At 39.7% G+C, this 22,147-nt stretch overlaps 2 protein-coding genes across 3 annotated transcripts in view; one reads left to right on the top strand and one right to left on the bottom strand.

Annotated features, from left to right (window-relative positions):
* Positions 1-5,767: 5,767 nt before the first annotated feature.
* Positions 5,768-14,669, bottom strand: LOC139945544 (sodium/potassium-transporting ATPase subunit beta-1-like). Its single transcript, XM_071942932.1, has 6 exons — positions 13,932-14,669; positions 12,074-12,202; positions 9,779-9,883; positions 8,532-8,707; positions 7,834-7,953; positions 5,768-7,286 (listed from the first exon to the last, which is right to left on the bottom strand). Exons 1-6 carry the CDS (start codon positions 14,605-14,607, stop codon positions 7,005-7,007), a joined length of 1,488 nt encoding a protein of 495 aa, XP_071799033.1. The 5' UTR covers positions 14,608-14,669; the 3' UTR covers positions 5,768-7,004.
* A 1,558-nt stretch (positions 14,670-16,227) lies between these two features.
* LOC139944819 (sodium/potassium-transporting ATPase subunit beta-1-like) overlaps positions 16,228-22,147 on the top strand; it is a 28,028-nt gene continuing 22,108 nt past the window's right edge. For both annotated transcript variants that reach the window (XM_071941932.1, XM_071941933.1), the window contains exon 1: positions 16,228-16,424. In XM_071941932.1, the coding sequence (XP_071798033.1) occupies positions 16,301-16,424 (124 nt within the window). In that variant the 5' untranslated portion in view covers positions 16,228-16,300. The remainder of the gene's footprint in view (positions 16,425-22,147) is intronic.

The following is a 22,147-nucleotide window of genomic DNA, read 5'->3' as shown; positions in this document are numbered from 1 at the left end:
CATGTTCGTTTGAGTGTTTGGTGGTTTTGTTCAGTTGTTGAACACGTTCGATTCTTTTAAAGACAGTGGACACTACTAATAATTGTCAAAGACCAGTCTTCACAGGTGGTGTATCTCCACATGTGCATATAATAACAAACCTGTGAAAGTTTGAGCTCAATCGATCGTCCACGTTTCGAGTTAAAAATGAAAGAAAAAACACCCATGTCACACGAAGTTGTGTGCTTTCTGATGCTTGATTTCGAGACCTTCAAAACTTGAGACCTCGAAATCAAGTTCGTGGAAAATTACTTCTTTCTTGAAAACTACTCCACTTCAGAGGGAGCCGTTTCTCACAATGTTTTATACCATCAACCTCTCCCCATTACTCGTTACCAAATGAGGTTTTATGCTAATAATCATTTTGAGTAATTACCAATAGTGTACACTGTCTTTAATTTATTTGCAGATACATAAAATCAAACTGTTCTGTGAAAATTTCATTTCAAAAGGTAGTTGCGTTTTTAAAGTTATTGCCGAAGATCCGGAGCGGTAATGGCCTCTCACTTTTTGAAGAACAAACAATTTATTTGCCTTGAAATTTGAACAGCATAAACATTTTTGCAACATTGTTATTCTTACATCGCTTAATTAAAGCGAACGTTTTTTTATGAGTATCTGAGACTCATTAATTGCAAATACCAATTGGGAAATCATTCAAGGACTATTTGAGAGAGACCTACATTTCAAATGAATTTTCTTTTTTTATTTCATAGTACACCATGAAAGGGGTGGACTATTTTTTTTTTCCAGTTTTCAAAACACGCTATGGGTCTACAACAATGAAAGTTTCGTCATAAAATTAATTACGCATAAATAGCAAGTAAATAAAATAAAAAAGACGCTAATTTTGTTTTGTTTTACTTGAATGTTGTATATATAACATTCGTGTTCTGTATTTGAAACAAAACAGCAGTCGTGGGGTATTTTAGAGACATTGGACACTATTGTTAATATTACTCAGAAAAGCATAAAAACTTACTTGGTAACAAGCAATGGAGAGCTGTTGATAGAATAACACGTTGTGAGAAACGGCTCCCTCTTTAAGTAAAGTAGTTTTTAGAGAGAGGTAATAGTCTCACTCAAATCATAAAATACTTTAGGCCTAATAAAAAAGCACACTGTACGATGACCTATATACTGAGCCCCAATTTTTACAGATTTGTTGTTGTGATCGATGCTCCTGTTGGTATGCACAAAGTGAGAATAAAGGTGTCCAATGCCTATCATGTTATTTGTTTCAGCTACTTACTACCATTGAAATGCTTCTCTCAATAATTGATTCAATTGGTATTCAATGAACCTCCAGATTGAAACTAAATTGTGTGGTTTTCCATATCAAACAGTTGTTGATACTTCTTCTAGAAATACTGTGTGTCCACCTACATACCAACGGCTGTTTCATGTATTCTATAATCTCTTTATGGATGATGATTGACAGCACTATTGCTGGGGTGTTGATTGGTGAAGGAGGTCAATGTTATTACAGAAGAATTACAAGATTGTGGAGAGATGGAACGTTGATGATGGAGGAGGATGGTGAAACGATTAATGGAAGAGTCTGGTCCGGCCATCAATCTTCTCTAACTATAAAAACATTTCCACAAAGCTATTATGATATTAATGGAGAAGACTTCTCGGTTTTATAAGTTAAGCAAAGGAAATTACATCGGTAACTACTGTTGAATAGTAAAACTGAGAGAGGATGGGTCGGCCATTTTGCCTGAAAACATAATTGTCTGGTTGAACTTAATGTATCAACTCACGGTAGCTTCCAAGTACTGCAGAAGAAAAGTCAGCATTTTGTTATAACAGAACATAACGTTGTTGGAATGCAACATGGACAGTTTTTTTAAGGAGTAGTATGCATTGACGTCACCACGCCGCCATTTTGAAAACAAGGAAACCGCTGATGTACAATGTACGCTCGACACACAGGATGGGCAAAATGAGCAGGTACCGGGGTCAACTCGGTCCTTCGTTTTGCATGAGGGCGCCCTTACACTCACATGGCGTAATATAACGTATACGGTCCAGGGAAAATGTAAATGTTCATGCGTAGCTCTACGTCGTAAGTTTCGTACAAAACGTTAAGAATATTATTTCTATATTTTTGATGTCTTTGGGACACGCAACTTAACGGATCCGGCTGTTAAAAGGGGTCCTTATATTGTTGTTGCGGGCCTATTATTCCTTTTTTTTTTCAAAAGAATTTTCTTAAGGGGTCCAGGTTGAACACGGGATTCCCTTGTGGGGCACAATGTTTCATAACGTAAGACCCCACAACTGCACACAATGGTACTCCTGTAAGCCCACGGGAAACACACACACCGGTAGACAATAATTGTGACACAGGCTCGGCCGAAGCTATTTCGCGTCACTTGCGAATCCCCCGTGCACTTTTTTTCTTTTTCGTCATCATTATTTTCAGTCATCCTCGCCATGTTGCTCATCAGATCTGTTTGTGTACAATGTTAAGTCTGACGTTTATTTATATTCACCCCATCTTCCTAATTGCACGATCACGTTGTTGTCTTTTGATTAGTTTAATTAAACATGCTCATCAACTCTGTTAAGTGTTCCGATAGAGACAAACCACCGGGCCGTATAGTCTTGCCACTAATCGTTAATTGACTATCGCGTGATAAACCGGTTAAATTATCTAATTAAATGCGTATAATGTGGAGACTAGAGTACGTTGAACAGGATTGAATTGAAGTCTCAAAACAAAATGCATCAAGTTATCTTGTTGGATTCAAACCACTCCAACAATGGGGATTTGAACCTAGGCCCAAAAAGTGAAAACAAAGTAATCAGTTTTTGGTCGTGAAAACGGCGGGAACATCAGGGGTTACACAAATGCAGGAAGGTTCAACTGTTGCTGACCCAAAAGTTTGATTAATAAGGAGGGAGGGGGGGGGGGGGCTTCGGAACGTATAAAGGCTGTTAACTTAGGATAGATTAGCCTTGCTCAAGGCAGTCGAATTATTCACTCCGAAAATGACCGCCGCTTTAAAAGCTCACCCCATATACACTGTGCTTAAAATGTGTGTACAGGTGTGGCGGTTTCAGTCTTCCGCCGTGTTCAGTTTTCCGGGACTCAGTAAAGCATATAACAATTGACTTCTTTCACTTGCTGTGCGCAGGCGTCGTATGACGTAATGTTACCGTATTTGGTCATTCGGAGAACTGAACACGGCGGAAAGTTGAAACCGCCACACCTGTAACCACATCGCACGACACGACGCGTCGTCGCGATGCCCCCGTACGCTGTCCGCATGCGTCGGCCTTCGCATGTGGATATTGGTACGAGTGCGGATGACTGGTGCACAGTAGTCGTACACATGTGGGCGTTGAGCGATGTGATAGTTAGTCTTGGCCCAAGACTATGGTGCTTGATTCTGGATAGTGTGCTACGCGCGGTTGAATCGCCAAAGCGCCCCCGCCACGGTATGATTTAGTTAATTGGACGGCTTGAAATCTAGACTACACTGGCAAATTGCCAGTGTAGTCTAGATTTCAAGCCGTCCATTTTAAGCGTAGTACACTATCCAGAATCAAGCACCATAGTCTTGGGCCAAGACTATGTGATAGTGTGTATATGGTTGGTTCGTGCGGTGTGATTACACAGTGTATACAGTTGGCTTTACAGCGGCGTCTTTCCGGAGTGAATAGCGCGACTGCCTTGGAGCAAGGCTACAAGGGTAGATCTGTATTCTATGTCTGTACAATGAATAAAAACAAATTCATCTTTAAAAACAAAAACAAAAAAAATCTTGGTCCTGATTCCCCTTCTCATATATCTGAAATGGTCCAGCCCCCAGAGCAATTCATTTTTTTTTAGTAACCAGCCCACATAAGGGTATTTAAACCGGTGTATATGGTGTTTCCTCATGTCGGCCTACTCTAATTACTTGCAAAGTGGAGAGAGCAACTATTATATTCTTTGCTTTATTTTTACCCTTCGACCATTCCAGTGTAACTAACAACTATTTCATGCTCGGCCAGAATGTATTTTTCTTTTACCAATGCCAAAATTTCTCAGATATTTCCTTGGTGGTCTGAAAACAAAATTACTCTCACTACGTCTTCAAGAAGATGATTCAAGACGTTGAGGACATTTGTCATCACTAAGGTGATCGGTGATGACAACAAGGTTATTTAAAATAAAAATTCAAGTATGTGGGGGGTGAGGAATTTCTTTTTTTATTTCGGTCAGAGATTATGTTTTTCATCATTTTGAAGGTTTAAAGGGAAAGTCTTGTATTATAAAGTCTTTAAATCATTAATACTAAATTCTGTTGTCGAAAGAAGTTCACTCATTTAAGTCGTGTGGTGTGTAAGTTTATAAGCAAACAATTATTCTGGTGATTACCAACAGTGTCCTGTGCCTTTAATATTTTCCGATATGTGAGATAAAGTTTCGTTGATGCGCAGTCTTTCAAGGACTCTCGAACCGGCGATGCGATCTTCCCGTCTTGAGCAATTAAGAAGGTATCCCGTCGTGATGTGTGGAGTCCGATTATGAAAAGTCACACCTTCCAAATGATAAAGCTAAAGGCACTGGACACTATATTTGTAATTACTCAAGTAACTGTTAGCATAAAAACTTATTTGGTAACGAGCAGCGGAGAGCTGTTGATAGTATAAAACATTGTGAGAAACGGCTCCATCTGAAGTGATGTAGTTTTTGAGAAAGAAGTAGTTTCTCAGTAATTTATTTGAATGATTTCGGGACCCGTACGCGTGAGGTCTCGAAATCAAGCATCTGGAAGCACACAACTTCGTGTGACAAGGGTGTTTTTCCCATTAATTACTCAAACTTCGACGACCAATTGAGTTCAAATTTTCCCAGGTTTGTTGTTTTATGCATATGTTGAGATAAACCCAGGTGAGAAGACTGGTCTTTGACAATTACCAAAGGTGTCCAGTGTCTTTAACATAGAATAGAATATCAAACATTCTTTTCTCAACACGCTAATATTAGCAGAGACTTACGATGGTCTTAAGTCGTTACTATGGGGGATTGGTGTAACATGGCATGAAAGTGAGGCTGCATTTGACCATTTTCATTGAGGCTCTCCTAGCGGTAAAACATGGTGTGCCAAAAAAAACCCAGACCCTCATAGACTGGTCCCTGTCTTTATCTATAAACCCATTGCTTTTATTGGACAGACGCCTATAACTACCAGACTGATACTACACGCATGAGAGAGGGTGCACACCAACACAGTACTGGGTGCGTTCGATTAGCTTCCCCGGGTCGACCCCGATGTGTGGCGTTTTGCTTTTTCCAGGACGAACGAGTGCAGATAATTACCCACGTTCGTCCTGGAAAAAAAACCGCCACACACCGGGGTCGACCCAGGGAAGCTCAACGAACGCATCCACTATATTGTATCATGGACATTCTGAAAATGGAAAGGCAACAAGCATGTTATATGATCGGTATCTGGCGTTATTCACGAACCTCAAAGTGTGACGTCAGATGTTCAGGCGAAATCTCTGTTTTACAAAATATCTGCGCGAGGGCGCCATACTGCAGTGACGTGATGTTATTGGGGGAAAAAAATTAAACAATGTTTAAATAAATACAGGCCTCGGAACCCGGAAAGCTTCATAGAGGACTTACACAAAATACAAACAAGAAAATAATACCAGATTTTCATTGTTCTCGTAATAACAATTGTTGCATTTAATCTTGTTTAAAAAGCGCGTTAAGAAAAAATGTATCACACCCTGTTGAAAAGTCTAGAGATTATAATGGATAAAAATAAAATGGAAACGTGGTTTTTATCGTCAAGCTTAATATCCAAACTTCACTACATAGGGCAAATAAATGATTTACATTACTTTTAATTTACAGTACTTTCAGATAATAATGCAAAGGATTTTAAATTAAACCAAGTTAGCTTTAAAAAAAAAAGAAATAATACAAACAACAACAGTTTATGAATATCTTAGAATTCAAAGTCATATATTGATAATATATAAATGGGACACCTGTCCTTCTTGACCTTTCATTAAAAAAAACCCAGGCAAAACAAAACAATTTTCTCCATTGGTTATCATAGCTAATTATTTGAGCCATGTTGGATATATATGTACATTGGCTTACCAAAACCGCAAGAGGGCTCACTTGTGGGTGCTTAGAGTCACATGCTCTGTAAAGTTTCTTGACGAAGCAGTTCATTTATAATACAGGTGAAACCGATAACAACTGGCTCAATAAAGGTTCACTACATTTCATATTACTATCTTTTCTCATGGTACGCAATAGAGGACAGTCTCTGTCGTGTTTGTGGATTTCTCCGTCGGAGTTGTGAGTTGGCCATCGGAGTTTGGGCACCGTTTCCCGATCAGCGACCATATTTTTGTCAACCACCATAGTCAATGTTCCATGGCAATGCATTAAATACCTTCAAGCAAAATCGCTTAATGGTCAAAAATGGTGTACGTATTTACTTTTGTTTCAGATATTAACGAGGGTGACCCACCTGTAAAACTGATTATTTGAGGCCCTCACATAATAATTGTTATACAAATGATAAAATACAAAGAGTGACAAGACTTGTCAGAAGGCCGGTAAAAAAAGGGGGGGACATAAAAAAGAACAATGCCTAGTCTAGCATAAAAGGACAACAAAATTGACGAAATTAAACAACCTAACAGCCAAAACAAAAAAGTTGTAGATGAAAAATATGAATAGTCATCGAACAATTGTCCATTATTGGCCTTCGGAGTTGTGAAGTGTCCTTCGGACTTGTAAGCTGGTCTTCGGAGTTGTGGATTGGCCCGTCTGATTTGGCATTTTGGAACACGGCATATTACTATTGTGTATTATTCAAACTGTCACTACTACGGCACTTACAAATAATTACGCCACCTATTCGTGTTTGCACTTTAAAATAATATAAGACGGACCAACTCGCAACCACTATGCACACAACACTTTGACAAAAGTTTTACTCGGTTACCATTATCCTGATGCTGAAACGCGCCGGTTCGACTCTGCTGTCGAACAGACCTCCGACTACTTCATTCAGGTTGCCCGCCCATGCTCGACAGCTGACCCTGTATTCCTTGCCGACTGCGTCGAGAGGAACCTTAGCGGCTACGATGGGGCGGATGTAGCGGGCTTGTTTCGCCTTGTCGGTACCCACGACGTACGGGTAATGACCAAAGGATATACCGTCTCTTGGGTACACATCAAGGGGAGAGCAGTTTGTACTGTTGTTACGGTCACACTGATGGAGAAAATTAAAACGACTTTTTGTTTAATGAATAGACATCAGCATGAACACCACAAACACTGAAAGTGTCGTGGCAGAGCAGTAAGTAAAGAGCAAACTCTGGTGTTTCTTTTCAGCCGAGTGTGGGTTCGAGTCCCAGTCGTGACACTTGTGGTCCTTTAGCCAGACATTTAAACATTGCTTCGTTCGTCGGATGGGACGTAAAGCCGTTGGTTCCGTGTGGTGTGTAACGCACGTAAAGAGAAGTAGTTCGCGCCGGTGTTCCTGGTCTGATCGGCAGCATATTATTATTATTATTACGCAACAGCACCTTGTAAAAAATACATGGTGTTTCAACGGAATAGGTCTCAAAACGTAGCTCCACATACCTTACAGGGCAAAATACTGGGCGCTCTGATGCGCCCCTAGGAATGTGATAAAGCGCTATATTAGAACCTAGTATCATAAGCTCGGCGGGCATTTCGAAACATGACATGCGTATTGATGGAACAGTAACTTGCCCTTTTCTGATTACATTGTGTGCATGTTTTGATCATTTTACCTTGATACACGTGACAGCTATTCGGTCCTCTGTAGTTCCGTTCAGTTTCAATTTATTGCGGATTTCAGTCAATTCATCCGGTGGCCCGGGCTCATAGTTCTCAGGTATCCATCCCCAAAGCTGTAGACAAAATATATGGACAAAGTATATAAATAATACAATACAATATAAATAACACAATAATACAATACTTGTTGATGTCGTTGTTGTCTTCGCTGTTGTTGATGTTGATGCTGGCGTTGTTGTGTTGTGTTGTTGCTGATGTTGCTGTTTAGTGTCATTGTCGTTGTCGTTGTCGATGTTGTTGTTGTTGTTGTTGTTTTTGCTGCTGATGTTAATGCTGATGCTGTTGATTTTGTTACTGTTGTCGTTGTTGTTGTAGTTGTTGCTCTCGTTGTCACTATATTTGCCGTTGCCGTTGCCGTTGCAGTTGTTGTTGCTAGTTGTTGTTGCTGTTGCTGGCACTGTCGTTGTCGTTGTTGTTGTTGTCGTTGCCACTGTCGCTGTCTTTGTCTTTGTCTTTTTCTTTGTCGTTATTGTTGTTTTTGCTAGGGTTTATTGATGTTTTGTTGTTGTTTGTAGTTATTTTTTGTGTTCTGTTTTGGGGGGTTTTGTGGTGTTGGTTTTGAAGTCAGCATCGGTGGAAGACGGGGAAGCCACGAGGTTGACAAATGACAGCAGTTCTGATTGACACATACCTTATTTAGTCCCATGTACAAACATGGCTGATTGGTGTCGAAGCTATCGTTGGTTGCGCAGGGGCCGAGTTGGGACACATCATACTGGCAGAATCTTTGCTCAGGCGGGTTAGCTATTTTCAGAACCGGTGGAAGGTTTTCACAATCCTCGAACGTGGACTGATCTCTGGCGAGAACTACGTTTAAGCAAAAATCGATCTATGTGTTATTTTCCACTTTCGTTACCAATACAGATAGCACTTGAATTCTATTTTATGTAGTGGAGATATTGTTTATGTTATCTAGATCAATGCGGTTTACTCTAATATCTTTTTGGCAACATCAGGCGGGCAGACTAACATTCTCAAAACTTTCTCTAACTTTAAGGAAGTTTGAGCTCGTTACCGTTTTACACAACGTCACCAAGGAGGAGTTGATCTACTCCATCACTGGGTTCTATTATGACACACCTTCCCACGTGTTTAAAGTCACCTGGAAGTGGTATTTTTTCAAAATAAAGCTTTTGTCACTAATATATGTGTTTTGATGAGTGGAATGTGAATAAACAGTTAACTAAGGTTTTAAAAAATCAGTTCTTATGTTATTTACAATTTTAAGAGTAGACCCCGACCCGAGAGGGCGCTGTTCGTGACGTCAATCGAGGCAGACTTTGCCTGTAATGCGTAGAGTAAACACAATTGCAAAGTACATGTACGGATCAAATCGTGAGTTTGAACGTTTCAATTTTTTTTTTCCCCCGGCAATGCCGACCAGGTGTATTGCTGCTGAATGCAGAAAAACACTTTTTGAAATGTACCAACTCACGACTTGGACGTACATGTACTTTGCAATTGTGTTTACTATACGCATTGCAGGCTAAGTCTGCCTCGATTGACGTCACAAAAGGGGTAGACGGAGTCAGCCCCCAAAAACTTTATATATTTTTTTAACATATAAATCGTGACAAACAATTACTAAAAAAATTGTTTTATTGTTCGTAAGCATATACTCTTATGTTTGAAAGAAAAAAAACTCTATTTCCAGGTGGCTTTAAGATAAACAGTGTAATGTTAGTATGTTGGTTAAAGGCACTTGACCTTTGATTATTATCAAAGACCAGTTTTTTTTTTCACTAGGTGCGACCCAAAATGCAACATGTATCTGTGTAAATTATGACTCAGTCGGGTCATCGAAATTGTAAGAGAAAAATGAATGAAAAAGACCCATCTCACGATGTCTCTTATTGGACGTCATAATATGAAAGTTACCATTAAGAACATTTTTCTGGATTTCTTCCTTAATTCTTGCTCTATCCTCCGTCGTTCCGTACTGGATCAGTTTACCATCGACAGAATACGGCATCACATTCAAACCTGAAAATAGTAAACACCGGAAATATTTCATTATTTGCGCGGACGCGTATAGATAGAAGGCGATAAAAACAGGTACTTGCTTTAGAACCATGTAATTTCATTGTCAACAAGGGTGTCATTACATAAGCGTGCAGTGACGTAATCTGTCCATATTAAAGGGAAGGTACACGTTTGGTGTCTCAAAACAAATATTAACTTAAAAACTGACTTGGTAACGAGCATTGGAGAGATGTTGATGGTATAAGACACTATGAGAAACGGCTCCCTCTGAAGTAGCATAGATTTTCAGAAAGAGGTAATTTCTCACTAAAATAAAACAAGACTTCTAGCCAAAGGTCTTTTATTCCTATATGAAAGCACACAAATTCGTTCATCCAACAAGGTTGTTGTTTCTCCCATTATTATCTCGCGACTTCGACCACCAATTGAGCTCAAATTTTCACAGGCTTGTTATTTTATGCTTATGTTGGGATACACCAAGTGAGAAGACTGGTCTTTGACAATTACCAAACGTGTACCTTCCCTTTAATTTGTGTTTCACTGATTTGTACGAGGTGATGTGGATGCAGCTGCCGAGCACCAACTCGACCAATAATAACACAGATCATGGAAATGTACATATATGACTCGCTTTAATATAATGTAGGGTTTAAATGCGTATCTCTCCATGTGAAAGGTGATTATGGACTGGGGATTGACCTATGCTAGAGGCACCTCTTTGGCGTTATTCACGAGCCTTTAAAGGCAGTGGACACTATTGGTAATTGTCAAAGACTAGTCTTCACAGTTGGTGTATCTCAACATATGCATAAAATGGCAAACCTGTGAAAATTTGAGCTCAATCGGTCATCGAACTTGCGAGATAATAATGAAAGAAAAAACACCCTTGTCACACTAAGTTGTGTGTGTTTAGATGGTTGATTTCGAGACCTCAAGTTCCAAACTTGAGGTCTCGAAATCAAATTCATGGAAAATTACTTCTTTCGCAAAAACTATGGCACTTCAGAGGGAGCCGTTTCTCACAGTGTTTTATATTATCAACCTCTCCCCATTGCTCGTAATCAAGAAAGGTTTTATGATAATAATTATTTTTAGTAATTACCAATAGTGTCCACTGCCTTTAAAGCCATTGGACCCTTTCGGTACAGAAAAAAAAAGTTCACAGATTTACAAATAATTTACAGGGTTTTATACAGAAGGTAATGGTGAAAGACTTCTCTGAAATATTAGTCCATGAATTGCTTTACTTTTTGAGAAAACGGTAAAACAATATAAATTCTCGTTAGCGAGAATTACGGATTTGTTATAAACACATGTCATGACACGGTGATACGCGCGAAAACAGGAGTGGGTTTTCCCGTCTCCCGACTCCGATGTCCGATTGAGCCTAAATTTCCACAGGATTGTTATTTTATATATAAGTTGTGATACACACGAAGTGTGGGACTTGGACAATACTGTTAACCGAAAGTGTATAATGGCTTGAAGTGTGACGTCAAGGCCCAATTTCATGGCTCTGCTTGACGCCGAATTCTGCGCTTGGCTTACGATCACCATTCTCCGCTTAGGTGCAAGGGTAGACTTGACTCAAGGCCCAATCCCGTGCCATCCCCAGGAAAATACTGTTTTGTGATGCTCTGCATTCTCTGGACCACATTATTTGACGGCGAGCGCGCAGCACTGTATGCTACGTGTTGTTTTATAGGGTGCGTTCGCTTAGCTTCCCTGGGTCGACCCCGGTGTGTAGCGGGGTTTTTTTTCCAGGACAAACGTGTGCAGACAATTACCCACGTTCGTCCTGGGAATCAAAAATGCCACACACCGGGGTCGACCCAGGGAAGCTAAACGAACGCACCCATAATAACTTGGGGTATAATTATGCTTAGGGACCTCTCACACGAGAATGGGACTTGAATCAAGTCTAGTGCAAGGGCGCCGAATTTTGACACGGCCACAATGCGGCACTGTTTCAATTCATCAGTTGTGACCCTTCCCTACCCGATTGGGTACGGCTGGTACCCCTATAAAGGGAAGTTTAGTTTCAACCAGATTATAAGTAAACCCCGATTGGGACAGTTTATTATGATTAACCTGGGATCTGCATAATCATAGCAAGGATGCCGAAGGAATTCAAAAGAGGGCGCTGTTTAAGTTAACAGTATACTTGGGACTGTGTTTTAGCTTTCTTACCTGGTGGAGTAATGAGGGATGTGTACTTCGGTCTTTCCAGGGAAACTGTCTGGTAAAAAATGGCGAACATAGCTGCCCAGAATCCGGCCAAACACGTGTAGAAACAAATGTAAAACAAAGTAATCTGCGCTGTGAAAAACAAAAGAAAACCATAACACATTTATTTAGCATCTATTGTTGTTGTTGCTGTTGCTGGATGTTGCTGTTGATGTTGCTGTTGTCGTCGTCGCCGTCGCTGTCGTCGTGAGCATTGTCATTGTGTTGTCGTTGTTGTTGTCGTTGTCGTTGTCGTTGAAGTTGTCACTGTCGTTGTCGTTGTCGTTGTCGTTGTCGTTGTATGTTGCTTATATGCTGTTGTTGCTGCATGTTGCCGCTACCGCCACCGCCACGTATGGTGTTACTGAAGATTGTGTCAATTTAGCTGTATAGACCTTTTAGGTAATTTTTCGACTTTTTACAATGATTTTAAACAATATTATTTCGTGACATGCCTAGCCGTTTCGTGTTTGTATACTATCCGGGGAGCCGCAAGAGCCTTGATATTAAGACTACGTTATCCTGAGGTGAAATTGATCACAATAAACTTCCTGATACAGATAGCAAAAAAGAGAGGATGTTTCTAACAGTTGAAGGCCATTTCCCGTTTGGTTTTGGTTTTTTGTAATATGTACAGTACATGTACATGCACATTAAGTTTTGGCTAATACTTTATTTTGTCAACCACAACATAATATGGGCCTACGTGTTTGTTTTCCCTTTCATGTATTCTTTAACAGACAATTCAGGGAAGGTACACAACTTCAGGAGATCAGTATTTATAATTGTTTACAATTCTGACAATGTGAACAAGTTTCAACGCTATATTAATATTTGTTTACACAATAAATATGAAAGAACGAAGTTCTGAACTAAAACTTAAAGGGAAGTTACCTTTGATGATCACTCGTAAAATTAATGGCAATGTCGTCAACGTTTGGTTAAGCCTATACAGCAACTTCCGACAGTTTTAAAGGCAGTGGACACTATGGCTAATTACTCGAAATAATTGTTAGCATAAAAAGCATAAAACCTTACTTGGTAACGAGTAATGGGGAGAGGTGGAGAGTATAAAACATTGTGAGAAACAGCTCCCTCTTAAGTGCCATAGTTTTCGAGAAAGAAGTAATTTTCCTTGAATTTGATTTCGAGACCTCAGATTTAGATTTTGAGGTCTCGAAATCAAGCATCAGAAAGCACACAACTTCGTGTGACAAGGGTGTTTTTTCTTTCATTATTATCTCGCAACTTCGATGACCGATTAAGCTCAAATTTTCACAGGTTTGTTATTTCATGCGTATGACGAGATACAGCAAGTGAGAAGACTGGTCTTTGACAATTACCAATAGTGTCCAGTGTCTATAAGCATTTACAGAAACATTTCACTTCGAAGTATTGGTTATAAGTTTTTATGCCCCAAAACAAAGTTTAATCTGAGAAGCGTTACTGTATCAGATTGCGAACTCTTATTAGTGATAATTATTCCTGCTTGGACAACAAGTCGCTTCAGAATTTCGGCAATATCTCAGTACGCGACCACCTTTTCAAAATGATTTTTTTTCACACGTTAGTTTTATTGGAAAAAAGGGCATCATATTGGGGATTAAAAGAATGAAATAAAACACCAGGATAAGGAAAAATCATTGACATTGGTGTGCCGACTAAAACAAGATATAATGAAGTATACACACCAATTAAATATCTTCGCAATAACATAAGTTCTGTTCATACCCCGTTGTGCAAATCCTAAAACTCTAGCAAAGTGAAAATAAATTCATTTTTTCACTGAAAACCCGAAGAAGAGATTAAAGAGAAAACTTACCACAGCTCTTGCCAGTTCGTCCAATAAACTCCTTCTTTTCAGAATTCCACACAAATGTATGAAAGCTGTGCCACTCTTCTCTGATCGTTGTGAGAAGAGGCTTTTTGGGCGGCTCCCCATCGGGCCGTTCTGCAGCCGGTTCTGCTGTTGGTTCTACACCCCCTTCTGTAGGCTTTTTGGGCTGCACTCCAGCATCGGGCTGTTCTGCTGCTGGCTCTGCACCCCCATCTGCAGGCTTTTTGGGCGGGCCCCCATCGGGTTGTTCTGCTACTGGTTCTGCAACTGGTTCTGTATTCCCTTTTGTAGAATTGTTAGTCTGCTCCCCACCGGATTGTTCTGCTGCCGGTTCTGCATCCCCTTCTATAGGCGTTTGGGGCTGCTCCCCATCGGGCTGATCTGCTGCCGGTTCTACACCCTCTTCTAGAGGCTTTTTGGGCTGCTCCTCGTCGGGTTGTACGGCTACTGGTTCTGCACCTCCTGTGGGCGTTTGGGGCTGCTCATCGCGCTGTTCTTCTGCTGGTTCTGCACCCCCTTCTGTATTCGTTTGGGGCTGCTCCTCATCGGGCTGTTCTGTTGCCGGTTCTACACCCTCTTCTAGAGGCTTTTTGGGCTGCTCCCCATCGGGCCGTTCTGCTTCTGGTTCTTCTAGAGGTGAGACTTCAATTTGCTCGGCCATTGTAACCAATTCTCTTCTTTGAATGAGTGAATGACTCTACTTGATTGTTCTAAACATGTAAGTGGAAGTAGGCCTACTATTTTGTTACGCTCTTCCGTTACAAATTTCATCATCCTTAAAGTGGCACTCTTCTCCCATCGCACGGAAAAAGTTAATGACATGAAAAACAGAATGGTAAATAATTCTCTGCACGGTGGGCCTATTGCTTTGTGGTGTTAGGACTCACTGTAATGCCGAAAAGGTAGTACCAAAAGAGTATGCCTCTATTTTTATGTGGTACCTCTGTGATAAACATCAACAATTAATTTTGTCTAGATAACCTCTTTAAAACGGGCCCACGCTTCCTTCAACATGAATTGGCAGTGGGCTTTCCGGGTGTATCCACTAAATAAACTCCCATTGTATCACAAGGTAGCTGCTGTGCAAAATGCTAAACTAAAAGATACACAAACAACTTAAAAGAATCACAGCTTTTAACAGTAAAAAGGAAATTATTTATTCACTCTTGAACTTTTATCCACTACTAAATTTGATTTGGGAGCCCCTCCTAATAAAACACCCCTACACATGTGTAATTTTCCAAACGTCTGAGAATCAATCTGAAATTAATTGTGCAATACACTCGGTAAGTGGACCATTATTTCAGGGCCGATGTCATCCAACGGAAGTCAACAACCCCGGGGTCACAATTATTGGGCAACATTTTTCTTTTACTGATCCCTTTTATATTTCTACCTCCAAGCTTTTATTGGGCTCTCACTGGATCGTGGCCACAAACAGTGCGTGCATGGTTTCACCGAAAGAGGGCGCTATGCAAGAATTCTGTGGCGGGTTTGCTTTTTCAGTTTGCGGAATTACTCAAGATTTAGCCTATGGAAATTGAGGATAATTGTTTAGTTGAGATTGTGCCCCCTTTATCAATTCAACTTATAATTGGTCAACATCAATTGCAACTCTGTGATGGATGGATTTGTATTGCAAAGTTAGTCTACTCAAAATGACATGTTTATTAACAAGCTTGGTATGTTTAAGGGAAAACTTCAAGCTATGGACATAAGGGGGCACTTTTATGTCAACCTTGCTGCTCAGTCACCTGCGTGTGTACATCCCGATATGTGGAGAGTATGCATTATATCAGAACCAGCACTATTTCACCCCACCCCCGCCCATGGCTATTTCATCGTCATCATCACCCCAGTCTTCCCGGCCACCACAACATTTTTTTTCTTTCTGCAGAACCTCTTTTTTCCAAACACAAATTTGGGTATTAAAGCATGGGCGTGGACTGCCCCGGTGGCCCAGGTACGGCGTGTGTGCTCACAACAGGCGCTCTCGATCAATGAACCATTTATCAACCAATGGCAACTTCTAACAAAACAGGTATTGGTTTTACGACCGCGACGTTCCCCCTCCCTAATTTGCATAATGAGCGCACTCACTGGTAACCAAAAGCAAAAGGTACCAGTGAGTTGTCATACGCCCAGACGTATTTACAGTGACCAATTATTAGTTTGAATACAAATTTTATGGAATACTTTAAAGGGTACCAGTCTGTAACTCATGCATTTTTCTCTCGTGTGTGTTTTTATGCTGTGTGATTCGACGTCGGTGTGCGCGGGGGGTTGCATACATTGCTCATGCACAAATTTTCTCTCTCTCGCTAATTTCGCCGGTGTACGGATAAGAACTCAACATGGGTGGTGAAGAAAACAAGCCAAGTTTTATGGATAATGTCCGAACAAATTGGGCAGCATTCCGTATTTTTGTATGGGATTCAGAGAAGGGAGAGGTTCTAGGCCGAAATGCGAAGAGCTGGGGTAATTATTTCATTTCGTTGTTGGTTGTTTCGAAACGTTTTTGTGCTTAAAATTTTAGAGCTTGCTTTTTTATGGGCACGATCCGATCGCCGATTTTGAGGGCGCCCTCCAATTTTCTGTTGGGTTTTCTCAACTTTCTCGTTTCAACCACTACTTTTAACAGTTTGTTTCCTTATTTTCATTTGTCTGAAGATGTCTTGATAGTTGACTTTACTATAATATGCTATAATATCCATGTATATCATTGTTGGAATATTGGTTTGTGTTCCAACTCTCGTATGTGTGACTTGTCTTGATTGTTGAACTTTGAAGTTGTGGCATTTTTTGCAGGTTTTATTTTTATACCATCGTGATCGTCTAAATTGTCTACTCTAAAAAAGTCTAATAGGCTATTCACCACATGGAGGAAGGACATGGTCTAAATACGACTACTAATAGATGATCATAGCTTTATGATCATTAACAATTGTTTAAATAACTTGGTTGGTGTGACTGGCTTCTTACTCTGATCTGAGTCTTACCCAGCCAGAACTTGTGAGGTGTGTTGCACTATCTTCTCCACACCACTAAAAAGCCAGGTCACAAACACCTTTTGGAACTTTTCCCTTCCCATTTTATGATTTGCATGCCTGCAGTTCGAGTTTTTTGAAACCAGATATCACCAAATTATTTAGGTTCTCCCTGTTCTCTGTACAGTGTATTGTCTTTGAGCATTGCGCAAGTCCAGTAAATCGACTACAGTTTTTCGTTTGCAAAAAGTAAATAAATTCTAACCGTTATTTATGTTATAAATTTTTACACATTTCAGTAACAAATGTCTGATTCGCTGGATGCAACGCTGGTCAACGATAACCAACATGTCTGAAAACATTGGTTTTGGGGAACCAGCATTGCGCGTAGCAAACCATTGATTACCAGTATGCAGCCTAACTGTTGGAGAATCCAAAGTGGTGTGCCAAGCGCAAAAGACCTTATCGCAAATACTCGGTACGTGCTCGTTTAGGCATCTGGAAATATGTATTTTCCTGCGTTACAGGGCAGGAAAATATTGTCTGTTGGGCACTACATGTTGTAGCAAGCGGGTACAATTGTAAAGAATTTGGTATGCATAGCCCAAATTGGGCAGGCTCAACTAAATATTGGTGTAAAAAAAAATTTTTTTTATTGACTACGATAATTTTGGTTTAATGTGTGACCATGCAAAGCTTCAAACACCATTTAAAAGTATTGTATTGTTCCCAGATATTGGTTGTAGTAGTAGTCTAATCTCTTTGGATCTTTACCACATGGGAATGGGTATGAAAGTGACTGGGAATCACCACTTTCCTGCCATGCTTTCTATTCAGGAAATGAATCACTGATGAGACCCTGCCTCAATTATCCTGGGGGACCGACATCCCCCCTTCCCTTGTAGTGCAACTTGCCTCTTGAAAGGGGTCATATCTAGTTGAACGTAAGTTAGGAAGTTATATTACAAGGTGACCCACGTTTTAAAGGCTGAGGTCGTAAATGACTTTCCATAGCTGTACAGTCATGATAACGTGGCTAGCTACAGCTATGCAAACTCCCCGGGCCTTTTTGTTAAATGAGTCTTTCTAACTCTGTCCACACTCTACTTATAAATTGTACAGCAGTTGCTAAGTTGATAGTTGTATATAATAATTTAAACCAAAATCAAACATAATACATCATGGAAATCAAAGTTCTGTTAGAGAATTCAACGTCATTAGCCTTTTCGAGGTATGGTGACCACTACGTATGATGTAGGAGTACACTGTTTGTATTCGGTGTACATACCCAAACAAGAAATGTCTCAACCATACATGTCATCTCAAAACGGCTTACATGTACATTTACTGTATAGACCGTTTTGAATATGATGTCACCATCCAAATATTTGCCCTACAAGATGGCGTGTGCGTGTGAGTGTGCATGCTTGCGCTGTAGAAATCAAACCGGGAACGTTGCGTGTTTCTTTGATGTTCGCGTGTAGACGCGCATACGGTTTGACCTACAAGATGGCGACTTTCTGTGGATATTCAATACGGTCTATAACAATTAAATTCTCCTAGAAAAAAAAAATGTCAAAGATTCGCAATTGTAGATTGTTTTATCCACTGTGCAATATGCTGTAGGTTCAACAAAAAAGAGTGTACTGAATGTTTTTTATTTTATATTAGGTAACTCAACTTTAACCTGAATCTCTAAACTGTAAAGCTGGTTATTTCAGAGTACAATGGTTGGCTTTTCAAGGTGGAAATACATGTACTTCAACGCCAACCCAATAGACTCCCAGTAGCACTGTTAGGCATTCCAGAAGATCCATAAACATTTTACAGCTTAAAGTGTCCATATCCATGCAGAAAAAAATAAAAATGGAAGTCCATGTTTCTCCAAAGCGACCGCCCTTTTTTTATGTTGAAACACTACATGTACAAGTCCTTTCAGGTCTATCAAAAAACAGTGGGGGGCCCAAAGCATTAAGTTTGTGCAAGGTCGTTTAACAATATTTGTGAGTGATAAATTGGAATGAAGGATATACATGTAAAACACGGTCACCCAGAAGTTTTTGTGACTGTTTTGGAATACCACAACCTGGTGTTAGGCCTATTCACTGTCTGTTGAAAATTATGAAAATGTACATTTTCTGCCCGTTTCTGATTTTCAAAATTACTGGCAAAGTCCAAACTGAAGACGAAGCTAAAAGGCTTTGGTTTCAAAAGATCCTAGATGTTTATACAGTATATAAATTTAAAGCCATTGGACACTTTCGGTAAACAGTTTTTTCCAAGGCCCACACTTCGTGTATCACAACTTCCATATAAAATAACAAACCTGTGAAAATTTAAGCTCAATTGGTCATCGGAGTCGGGAGAAAATAATGGGAAAACCCACCCTTGTTTCGCCGTGTCATGACATGTGTTTAAAATAAATATTGTTTAAAATGTTTTCTCAAAAAGTAAAGCATTTTATGGAATAATAATGAAAAGTCTTTCATCATTACCTTCTGTAAACCCTGTAAGTTATTTGAAAATCTGTGAACTTTTTTTCTTTTTTTTTTCTGTACCGAAAGTGTCCAATGGTTTTAAGAAGGCGCATACAAAACAACATAAATTTGACTGCCACCAATTCCTGCTCAGGATTGTACAATGTTGATAGTCATACTCCCTGATATGTATCATAATGAAAAGCAGATGGTACATTCACATACATGTATGTTGTATAAAAAGATCTCTTTGGTGCATTTTCATAAGGATTTGCTGAAAATTAGCTGGAAGATTTTTCCCTGAAATTATTATCCTACAGTACACAGTAGTTACCAGTTTTTAAACTGGTCAAACTTTACCCTTGATTAGAGCTGTGTACAAGCCTTGCTCTACATTTACATGGTACACACCAAAAGCAGGACAGCAGGGGTTGGGTTGAATGGGTGGTAGTGTAGCCCAGTCTCAGCATGGGAATTTGACCCTGTGGGTTATGGGGACAGAGTTCAATGATTCAGTCAATGAAGAGTAAGGGGTTCACACTGATAAGACCCATCATTAGGGGATAATGGCACAGTTCTCTGTTAGTGTTTGACTTAGAGGAATAACCTTATCATTAGGGATGGCATTGAGGACTAACTCGATTATTCAATGCTGCCTGTATACATGTAGCTTAGACACACGGACCTTGAACTTCAAATGGCCCTTTGAATTTGTACATTGTAGTTTCTCAATTTGAAACTTGTCAGCACTAGCCCTTAATAGTTGTCAATGGCCAAAAGCGTTGGAAACAACTGAGGAGTAGAAATTCTCTCCTAGAATTCCCGCTGGATATTCCGTGATTGAAAAGCACCCCCTGCAGGGAACGATTTTGTCTAACAATTTTGCATAGCAAAATATTTTAACAAAACATTTTCTATGCATACACCGCATGCTAATAGTGAGAAGCAACTGATACATTTTGTGTAGCATTTTGCTCTGCTCAACAAGGGAAATTGTTCACTGCCCAACCTAATGTATGTAATGTACTTGCAGATTCTGAACGCACCTCCGCAAAATACTCGTCTGCATACGGGGGCATATCCTTCGTGTAAGTTTTAACTCCCAAAATGCCGGACAGGGTAGGTGCATGTAAGTGCGCTGGGCACCGTGGAGTGGGTCAATAATTCTAGTATCCTACCTTTTATGTTCACTCCTCCATTGATTTTGGATGATTTAAGCAGTAGGCATTTTCTGTACACAATACACAGATATACTTAAGTCATGTTGGGGGTTTGATGAACTTGCGACAAAACATTTGAAATAACAAGCAACTGGGTACACTTGTAATTCAGAGAAATAGTTAAGAGGAAAATGATGATGTTCAGGCCAAAATATTGAAGCTCAATACCCAGCGTGTACTGTCCCTTTAAGGTACATATACATAAGTGCTGGCTTGGCTAACTGTACATGTACACCTACCTGGGCTCAGTCAATATTGTACAGCAATTCACAAACTAACAGAGGGGTCAGACCTTTGTGAATGTTATCTTTGACTTAACATGTATTGTACATGTACATACACATGTAATAGTTTGAAGGACCTGGAGTTTAGTACAAGCAGAACGAAGCTGCCTTAATGTGGTTTAAATAGTAAATACTAATGGAAATTGCAGTACTCCAATCTCTGGTGCAATACTTGAAGCAGTTGTTTTGAAAAAATAGCCTAGAATTACATACTGCCATGACCTTAGAAAATTTAAATACATTGGTGAAAGATTTTCCATGTAAATGTATCTAGCACAGCAAACTACATTATTTAGGCCAGATACAAAACTATCAATAAAACAAATGTTCAGTACAAATAATTTTTGTGTAAATTGCTTGACAAATATTTTCATGGGTACGGGTATGTATAGTCTTTTGTCTAAAATGCATAGTATAATGTAATGTATGTTCACTGAATTTAAAGGAACACTCATACATATGCAAGGATTAAATGTAGGTTGGAATGGATATTAGTAGTGCTCATTTTATTATCTGAATTCAGGCCCGTTTGCTTTGTTTTTGGAAGGGCAATGGCACCAAGGTATTTTATCCTTGGTATTTAAGGGCACACTTGATGAAATTGTTAATTTCTATTGGGCAATTCAAGGGCACCAAGGCAATGACAAGGGGCTTGGAAGCAATTCCCTTCATTGCCTCCTTGAAGTTTCAGGCCTGTGAAATGTTATTCATGAGCGAGGAAACATGACTGTACATTACTCAATCAAAAGATACAAGGAAGCTGTGTGTTATCACGAGTTCATTATAATAACTACATGGTATTATATTCTCTTGTATATCTTCTTATCTTTCAGTTTCACTGGCTGTAGGGAAATATTAAATTAGCAATGGAGGTCACTGTTTGATTAGATTTTATGTGCACTTCCAACGTGTGCAAAGTGGTGGGTGTGAATATCTTGGAGATTAAATTGTAGGATTTAGTGTGTAGGCCTATATACATGTACATAGGTACATCAATCGTCATGTATAATAATATGTCTGTACAATGTAATGCACTGCCCTACATGTGTATAGGATGGCTGATTAATGTTTAGACAACCCGTGTGTTTCGATAATCCCTGGTCATCTACAATGCTGTGGTTAGGGTAAGGGTGACTTGTAGGAACATTTCTAGGGATATCAGAGCGTAGACCCTCGCAACATGTGCAGTGTGTGTATCTGCTCTACAGACATTTTTATTACATTGTGTTAGAC

Source organism: Asterias amurensis, chromosome 12, assembly GCF_032118995.1.
Source record: "Asterias amurensis chromosome 12, ASM3211899v1".
Lineage (NCBI taxonomy): Eukaryota > Metazoa > Echinodermata > Asteroidea > Forcipulatida > Asteriidae > Asterias > Asterias amurensis.
The sequence above is the reverse complement of the archived record's forward strand: the minus strand, read 5'-3'. Positions and strand labels throughout refer to the sequence as shown.